The following is a 9458-nucleotide window of genomic DNA, read 5'->3' as shown; positions in this document are numbered from 1 at the left end:
TCTGATTGCCTGGAGGACACTAGGCAAGTTCGTGGATCTTTTGGTATTTTGCCCATCTGCCAAAAGAAATTGTTGGAGGTGACTCTTCTCTCTCTCTCAAGCTGTTGTACTTAGGCTCTCATGGAATTTATTCATTTGAAAATGCAGATTCCTCTGGTCCCTGACTTTCAGATCACTGACCACTGATGTGGAACTGCTTGCTATAAAGAGACTAGTGACTTGACCACTTACTTAGAGCCCTGATTATTATTCATAATAGAAATAGATAAAGAGTTATGTAACTGACTTCAAGAGGTTCCATCTCTTTTTTTTTTTTCCTTCAGGGGTGAGCAAAAAAGTGGAGGAGTAAAAAATATTTTTATTGCAAAGTCTACGTTGACTTATTTTACCATCCCTCATTCACAATTTAATCAGGAGGGAAAGTGCCCTGAGTGTAATAGCTAAATGTGCGAAAGAGGGGTAAGGAAATGGAAGGAAAAAGTTATTAATATTAATAGCTATTCATTGAGCACTATGGTGTGCCAGACCTCTAAAATCTTTTTGAGATTATCTCACTAAATCTTCCCCTACAAATCTATAAAGTATGTACTATAATTATTCTTATTTTATAGATGGTGAAACAGAGGCTGAAAACTGAGAGTAGTAGCTTTCTTAAGGTTCTAGTAAGTGACAGAGCTGTACCAGTTTCTTTCTTTCTTTGAGTAGAGTCACATACATCTTGGTTTGTCTGGGATAATCGCAGTCCACATCTTATAATTATTAATGGTGTCTCTATCTCAAACGTAGACTCGATAACAAATGAAATGGTCACTCTTATCCCAAGGTTTCTCAGTCTTGGTACTGACATTTTGAGCTGGGAGATTCTTTGTTGTGGGGGACTGTCTTGTGCATTATAGGGTCTTTGCCAGCATCTTTGACCTCTACCTCCTAGGTGCCAGTAGCATTCCTCACTCAAGTAACAAAAACCAAAAATGTTCCCTGTTGAGAATCACTGCATTGAAAGTCTATACTCATAAAAATTTAACTACAGAAGGAAAATATAGTCCATTTGTTACATAACATGTACCATGAACTGAACCTATTACAGTGGCTGGCACATACCCCATACTCAATAAAAGTTAAATTCTTGAGGAGCATTATTTGACTTCTCAACTGTAGAGAGGTGCGAGGGCTAAACAAAAAATGAACAAAATGACTAGAGTACCCTAGTGATAAAAATTGGTTTGTTGCAATTCTTATTAGAGAAGACTGAAATAGTGTACTGGGAAGTGACCCAGAAACCTACTGGCTGCCCATTCTAGTAATATTATGGAGTTTAGTTCCATTGAGTGTTCTGCCATAGTAATGAGCATAAGAGCCAGGGAGATAGCCAGAGGGTGATACAGTAAGCTCCATACTGCAACTTTCTTCAATAATAACAACTAAGGATAATCAATGTGCTATTTTCTCCTACTCTTATACTTAGAAATGACCACCATTTCTTTCATACCACCATTTTCCATTTATTAGTAATAACAGAGGAAATACCAATAGCACCAATTAAAAATGAATCCACATGATGTGTTTTATCCTTACAGCTGTAATAACTAGTAACTAACATGGATTGGAAAGCACTTTGTCAAGGTGAAAAGTGCTGTACAGATACATTATAATTATCATCATTAATAAATTAGCCCAATTCTCCTAGTATTCAAAAGGCACGTAAGGTCAGATACATGGGTTTCAGTGGGGCAAAATGATCACAACCTACAATGTAGCAATGGTTCGCATGTGTTGGTAAGAAGTTTTACCCCATGCAATCCTGCAGAGCTGAAGTTACACACCCTTCAAAATATGGGAGAATGAAGCTAAAAGTAGACAAACAGATTTTTTTTTGAGATTTAATGCTTTTGTTTTAATAACAGACTCCTACCTCTTTTACGTTAACTTTTAAAAGATAATTACTCAAATTTCTAAATTATACATTTTAACAAAGTTAAAATTTCTTATTTAAGGTGACAGTAAATTTTAATTTTCTCTATGAGCTGATATTCCAGCTATCGTTAAAATTTCAAAGCATTCTGCAACTTTCAAAGAGGTCAGATTGATAAATTTTGTGCTTGCACACCCTCAGGGAATATCTTCAGTATTCATTCCAGAATTGTTACTAGAAAAAAACAGCTTTACCCATTCCCTTGCCAGCAGGAGTCTTGGCAAGGGAGCGGCTCTTGGCTGACCATAAATAAAATTCCTTGAATCACCATTATCTTGATTAAAGAAAGAAATTTTACTGTGTCTTACATACACAAAAGCTGATTAAATTAACAATGGTTTAAAAAAACTGCTACTCCACTTTTTCACAGGTGTACAAAAGGAAGTATAATGGAATTACATTCAACAGTAAAGCTTAAAGTTCACTCTAGGTAATAGTTGCATTAACATTCACATACACAAGCACAGAGTAAGTATATTTCAGGAGTCTTATAATAGCATACAGCATACATATGGGAGATTGATTTCAGGAACATCATAGGTGTTAGCAAGATTAGCAATTCAGAGTGTAATAGAAAAGGTAAACGAAACCAAAGCGAAGGTGGAGGCTCGCACACCAAGACAAATCACAGAATTAGATTGAAAAGTCTGCTCACTGTACATATGAGAAAACAATATTTTTCTTCAATTTCTGGGTCTTGATATAGTTAGCTAGAGAAGGTTGTGTATTCAAAGTGCACATAATTGTTTCTTAGAAAAGAGAGAGAGAAAGATTTTTTTATTTAGTAATCAATACATGCAAGAGGCAGCCTCAGAGTGACCTGAAAGAGTAAAGCTGTGATTGGCAGGTGGCCGGTATAATACAGATGTTTCAGGCAGTTCTCTTAAAGCACTTCTGTAGCAGCAATGATCATTTAAATGGCTGTCAACTGAATTCTCTTTTAAGGGGAGTTTAGGGGCATTGCTCTCATCATAGTTCTCTTTAAAGATTTATACTTATAGATTTTCTCTTTCTTAAATAAATCTATCAAACAACAAACAGCATAAGTGAGGTGTTGGGGTTTTCTTTTTCTCTTTAGCTTTTGCATATGTGTTGCTGGAAAAGGATCTGGCCTTTTCACAAACATTGTGTGCAAAAGAATTTTTAATAAAGTGAGCACAAGGACATGTACAGGAAACACATCAGATCTGCTTCTGTCGCCCTGGCTTGCCCCTGTTAAACACTGAGCTATTGGCTTGTAGATACAATGTGAGTTTTAGGTATAGTGACATCACAGCCAACAGACTTTAGGGACTCCTAAAGCCTTGTCAGTGAAGGTGGTTTTGTCTGCTAGAGGGTGGCCACCGCCTCTTGAGTTGTAAGATTTAGAAAGTCTGGTCCCTTTTAAATTTCACATTCCCCCTCCAGTCTGGTAACTCCCACTGTTTATTTGCCTTGGTTTCCCAGCCCTCCTTGCACCAGCTAGACTAATCTGGCCCATCCCAGCCAACATCTGACACTCACACACCCCCAGTAGCCACACATACCCAGTGGCCACAGATACCCAAGCTGCTCAATCTCAAAACCTTTCAGCCTGCCCTGTAAGTGTCATCAAGACAGGATCCCCGGAGCACAGGGCAGAGAGTCCAACCTCTCACTGGCGGGGCTGGGAAGCCTCTCCTTTTCGGCGGAGGAGAAAGGAAACTTGGGTCTGCTTTTTAGGTTCTGAAAACAAGCCAGAGTGGAGAAAAGAGTTAACACCAGACTTAGTAAAGCTTTTAAGACAAAACCCGTTAAATGAGATCTAGACAGACACAGGGAACTTTCTGCAGATTTCTGAGGTCTAGTAAGAGAGGGCTCACGTAGATAGGAGAAAGGAGTAGGGCGTTGCTACATGGGAAGGATTTGCCATTATTACAAAAACTGGCTAAGTGGCTTGTTTCCATTACATGACCTCACTGGTCACTGTTGTCAGTCGTGCTGTTCCCTTTCTCTTTTTTGTCTTGGGTCTTGTTACCCTTCTTCTTTTTCTTCTTTTTCTTGGTCTCCTCCTTTTTGCCGAAGGTTATGAAGTCACTTTTGTCAATTTGGCTGTTAGTAGGCTCCTGCCGGATGGAGATGATTGCAGGAGATCCTGGGATAATGAATTTGTCTGGCAACTCACCGGGACCAGATTGTTTGGGGTTGCCTGGTCCGTATTTAAAGGTCCAGCTGTTGCTGTTGACACCAGCACCGACTGGAGGGGACACCTCTCCTGCCTCTGGTTCTGAAAGACAAAACACCAAAAGTCAGTAATAGAGTCATATGCCTCCCATGCCACATTAGTGGGTAAAGTACAAGAAAAGCTATATAGATAGAGGCCTGGCCCCTCAAAATCATGGGTTATTTCTTTAAGCCTGAATACAAGGGCAGCATTTGATTAGAAGCAGGAAGGCAGATTTTCTCAGCAGAGGGTCCAGAAATCTGTATTTTTTGGTTCTTTATGAAGAATTTCCCAAAGAATAGTTTTGTGATTATCCTGCCTGGGAATGGGGCATGAAATGTACTGGATTAAAGCAGAATATGCAATAAAATACTTAGGAATAAATTTTAACCAAGGAGGTGAAAGACCTGTATGTTGAAAACTATAAGACATTAATGAAAGAAACTGAAGACACAAATAAGTGGAAAGATATACCCTGATCATAGATTGGAAGAATTAATATTGTTAAAATACCCGTACGACCCAAAGCAATCTATCAATTCAATGCAATCCCTATCAGAATTCCAATGGTATTTTTTCATAGAAACAGAACAATCTTAAAATTTGTATGGAAACACAAAAGACAGGGAATAGCCAAAGCAATCTTGACAAGAACAAAATGTCCAAAATACATAAAGAACTCATTCAACTCAATAGCAAAAAAAAAAAAAAAATCCAATTAAAAAATGAGCAGAAGATCTGAATAGACATTTTTTCAAAGAAAACATACAGATGACTAACAGGTAAATGAAATGGTGCTCAACATCACTAATCATTAAATAAATGCAAATCAAAACCAAAATGAAATACTACTTCACACCAGTCAGAATAACTACTATCAAAAAGACAAGAAATAACAAGTGTTGGCGAGGATATGGGCAAAAGGAAACCCTCGTGCACTGTTGGTGGGATTGTAAATTGGTGCAGCCACTATGGAAAACAGTATAGAGGTTCCTCAAAAAATTAAGAATAAAACTACCATATGATCCAGCAATTCAACTGCTGAGTATTTAACCAAAGGAAAAAAAAAACAAACTGACTTGAAAAGATAGGCGTAATCCCATGTTCATCACAGCATTATTTACAATAGCCAAGACATGGAAACAACAGGTATGTCCACTGCTCGATGAATGGATAAAAATGGATAAATAAATCATTATTCAGCCACTAAAAATAATGAAATCTTGCCACTTGCAACAACATGGATGGACCTTGAGGGCATTACACTAAGTGAAATAAGCTAGACAGAGAAAGGCAAATACCATATGATGTCACTTATATGTGGAATCTAAAAAAAGAGAGAAAACAAACTCATAGATACAGAGGACAGATTGGTGGTTGCGGGAGGTGGTGGCGAAATGGGTGAAGGGAGTTAAAAGGTACAAACTTCCAGTTATAAAATAAATAATAAGTCATGGGGATATAATGTACAGCATAGTGATTATAGTTAATAATACTGTATTGCATATTTGAAAGTTGTCAAGAGAATAGATCTTAAAGTTCTCATCACAAGAAAACAAATTTGTAACTATGTATAATGACACATTAACTAGATTTGTGGTGGTGATCATTTTATAATGAATATAAATATCAAATCATTATGTCGTACATCTAAAACATGTCAACTATACTTCAATAATATATAATTAAAAATTAAAGAGAATCTTTTTCAGGAAAAATTTTTTAAAAACCCTGAGGTCCTAAGAGCTACTATAAACAGAGCATTTCCAGGAGCAATCAGTGCTAACTTTTTTATACCTTTCTACAATGAGAGATACACTGGGATGTCTCACCTGATGTCAGGTACTACTACATTGCTGTTTCTCAAACCAGTCTAAGGACCTCTGAAGTCTCCAAGCTCTGTCAGAAATTTTTAAATAGAGGTTTCAATAATGATGGTAACATAAAAGGCAGCTGACATAGTATATTCTGCATCACCAAGAATGGCCAGATTCCAGAACCTTGTCTGCAATTGTACTCAAAATGCTTTAATTTTCTTTGGCTAATGGTGGGGGGACCTAAACTAGAGATACATGATGCAGTTTAAGATGTAAAACAAAACAAAACAAAACAAAACAAAACAAAACAAAAAACCATGCAGAATATACTTCTTTTAGTGTATGAATTAGAGAAAGCTTTGGCTACAAATATATTTTGACACCTACTCTGTCCGAATCAAAAGCTAAATTAGTTGAATTCATTATAGTTGACCCTTGAACTTTGTGGGGGTTAGAGATACCCAACCGCCCTCCCACAGTTGAAAATCTGCATATAACTTTTGACTCCCCCAAAACTTAACTACTAATAGCCTACTGTTGATCAGAAGCCTTATCAATAAAATGAAGTCCATTAATAGATATTTTGTATGTTATATATATTATACACTGTATTCTTACAATAAAGTAAGCAAGAGAAAAGAAAATGTTATTAAGACAATTGTAAAGAAGAGGAATACATTTACACTACTGTACATATTTATAAAAAAAAATCCACATATAAATGGACCCGTGCAGTTCAAATCCTGTTGTTCAAGGGCCAATTGTATTTGATCCTAACTCTATTATAATGACCTTGAGGGGTGGTGGGATAAAGCAGAAGAGAGATGGGAAGAACTGCGGGTATAGAGGGATACTATGCAGCACAAGAGGGTGGAATCCTGCTGTAAACTGGGCCTGTTTGTTTGGGTGCCAACACTGGAAGCCAACCTTACTTTCCAAACCCAGTCCCCTCCCTCACTGTGCTCACAGTCTAGTTGGGACATAGAGTTAAGCAATTATAAACCAATTTGATAACTGCAATAACCAAGGAACATGTAAAATATTATAGGACTCCAGAGGAGACAATTATTAATTATACTTGAGCAAGTCAAAGGAGATTTCAGAGGAGAGATGAAATCTGCCCTGAGATTTGAGAAAATGATTATGCGTCCAAGAGGGTTTTCAATGCAAGACTTTCCCAAGAGTCTAGTTGGAAAACACACCAAAAGTATACTGATGACTTCTAGATGAGCCGAGGTCAGAGGTAGAGAGAAAGGGTAATGATCCGTCTGGGTAAAGTAATCCCAGTAGCCATGACGTTGGAACCTTTGACCTCACAGCAGTGTTCATGTGTCTGACACTGCTCCGTTAGTGGAGTCGTGCAAAGTTCCACCGGATAAACCATTTACATTTAATTGAAGCTTTGGGTTCTCTACATCAGGTTTTTCCTCCTGTCACTTCTCAATGTTCTCTAATTGGCATCCTTGAGCACTACTTTTCTAACATTGCTCACAGCAAGCTCACTAGTTACATTATTTCCAAAGCCAGTGGTCACATTTTAGTCTTCATCTTATTGAATCTCTCTGCAGCATCTGTCATCCCTTTTTTGAAGCACTTATTTTTATCAGTTCCTTGTCCATTCTCCTGACCTTTTCCTCTGGCTGTTCTTTGTTAGTTTTCTTACGGGAGCCTCCTCATCGATGTGTTGGAACATCTTTGGGTTTGGCCCTAGACCTTCTCTTCTTTCTCTTCACTCTGCCCTTTTGGGATCTCAGCCATGTCCATGGGTATACATACTATTTAAAATTGTACCTAATTTTATATCTAAAGCCCATATCTCTCTATACTCCGATCTCATGTATCCAACTGCTTATCTGGTATCTCCTCTCGGAGGTCTCATGGAAATCTCAAACTGAAGGAATCTCAAATCAAAGTCATGCTTCCTCTCATCTGTTCCATTCTAAATCTCTGCACTGTCATAAATGACACTATTCACCCCAATGCTTAAGCCAGAAACATCAAAGCCATTCTCCATTTTTCTCTCATCCTCATTCTTCCTTTATAATATGTCAAGACCTATGCCTCCTAAATATACCTTGACTTTGTCCTCTTCTCCCCATTTTCAATGCTACTACCTTTTTTCAGGACACCAATATCTCATATGTGAATTACAATAAGAGCCTCTTCCTTGCTCAACCTGCTTCTACGTTTGCCTTTCTCTAACCCTCCGCACAGTAGCCAGAGTCATCTTTATTCCTTAAAGTCTTTTTCCCTTTTAAAAAAAACTGAAGCAGAATATAATACAGTAAAATCCTTAAAAAATAGATATATCTGATACAGTGATATCAGATTATATCACTCCCCTGCTTAAAAGTATTCAGAAACTTTCTATTGCCTTGAGAAAAGAAATCAAACTCCTTATATGGTATATAAGGCCTTTCGATAATCTAATGTTTTTAATTCTCCAATCTCACCTACAAGTCTCCCTCTTACCGCCATTCTCCAACCACGCTGGCCTTCTTTCAGTTCCACGAACACCCCCTTGGGATTGTTTTTGCCTCAAGATCTGCACACACGTGGTTTCCCTTTGTTCTAGAATGATCTCTCCATTCTTAGCATGACTCCTCATTCTTCAGGTCTGTGCCGAAATGTAACCTTCTCAGAGGCACCCTAGCCAAACGGCTCCTCCTTCTCTGTCTCTATCACTATAAGGTCCACAGAGGCAGAAAATATGTCTATTTTATTCACCAATGTATATACAGTGTCTAGCACAATTCCTGGCCCATAAAAGGTATTTAATAAATCCTTGCTGGATGCATGAATGAAAGGACTGAAGTGAGAAGTGGCAGTGGTGCCTACTCTCTAGAAGATCAAACAACTTTCAATTGACGGCACTTTTAGAGTCCCTAAAGACAACAAGGTAATGCATGTAAAGTGCTAAGCCTGACTCCAGCACAAGGCAAAAGCTCAATAAATAGAACCTCACACGGGCAACTATATATGGTGCAGCTCTTGGTGCAGGATATGGATGTTGCAGATTTAGACCAAGAACCAGCAGGCAGTGGAGAAAGGGAGTAAGAAACTTTCTTCTCTCCCCTAAACCTCTTTCCCTACACCATGTTTCCCCTGGCAGAGCTGACACTAAATCTCTTTGGACAAAGGGCAATAGATATTTTTTCTCAGAGACTACTTTCTTTGACTCATCTAAGATAATCGAATCTGCAATTAAGCTCAGCCAAGAATTTGCCTTTTACCTTTCAAATACAGGCCCTGACTCTGAGAGACAGACAAATGTGAAAAATGCATTTAAAGGCTTCTGATTTGGTGTCTAAGAGGACAGGGTGTCAATATCACTCCTCGGTCCTTCAGTTGATCTCACAGAGGCCAGGATGGAAATTTTTTCCAACCACAGCCAGGACTCTGCACAAGGCCTTCTGGCTTGTTGTCTGGAGGGGCAGAGCTCAGAGACATCTTCACCCGGCAGAGCCGCTCACAGCAGGACTGCTAA

The 9458-nt window shown here is 38.3% G+C and overlaps 1 protein-coding gene across 8 annotated transcripts in view; it reads right to left on the bottom strand.

Annotated features, from left to right (window-relative positions):
- Positions 1 to 1481: 1481 nt before the first annotated feature.
- The window catches only part of LOC120581421 (protocadherin alpha-C2), a 172519-nt gene continuing 164542 nt past the window's right edge, over positions 1482 to 9458 (bottom strand). For 7 of the 8 annotated variants that reach the window (XM_039836328.1, XM_039836325.1, XM_039836329.1 and 4 more), the window contains exon 4: positions 1482 to 4217. In XM_039836328.1, coding sequence (XP_039692262.1) covers positions 3907 to 4217 — 311 coding nt within the window. In that variant the 3' untranslated portion in view covers positions 1482 to 3906. The remainder of the gene's footprint in view (positions 4218 to 9458) is intronic. The other variant, XM_039836323.1, reaches the window with a different exon arrangement.

The sequence above is a fragment of the Pteropus medius genome, unplaced genomic scaffold (assembly GCF_902729225.1).
Source record: "Pteropus medius unplaced genomic scaffold, Ma_sr-lr_union100, whole genome shotgun sequence".
Classification (NCBI taxonomy): Eukaryota; Metazoa; Chordata; class Mammalia; order Chiroptera; family Pteropodidae; genus Pteropus; species Pteropus medius.
Note: the sequence above shows the minus strand (reverse complement) of the source record. Positions and strands in the feature narration are given on the sequence as shown.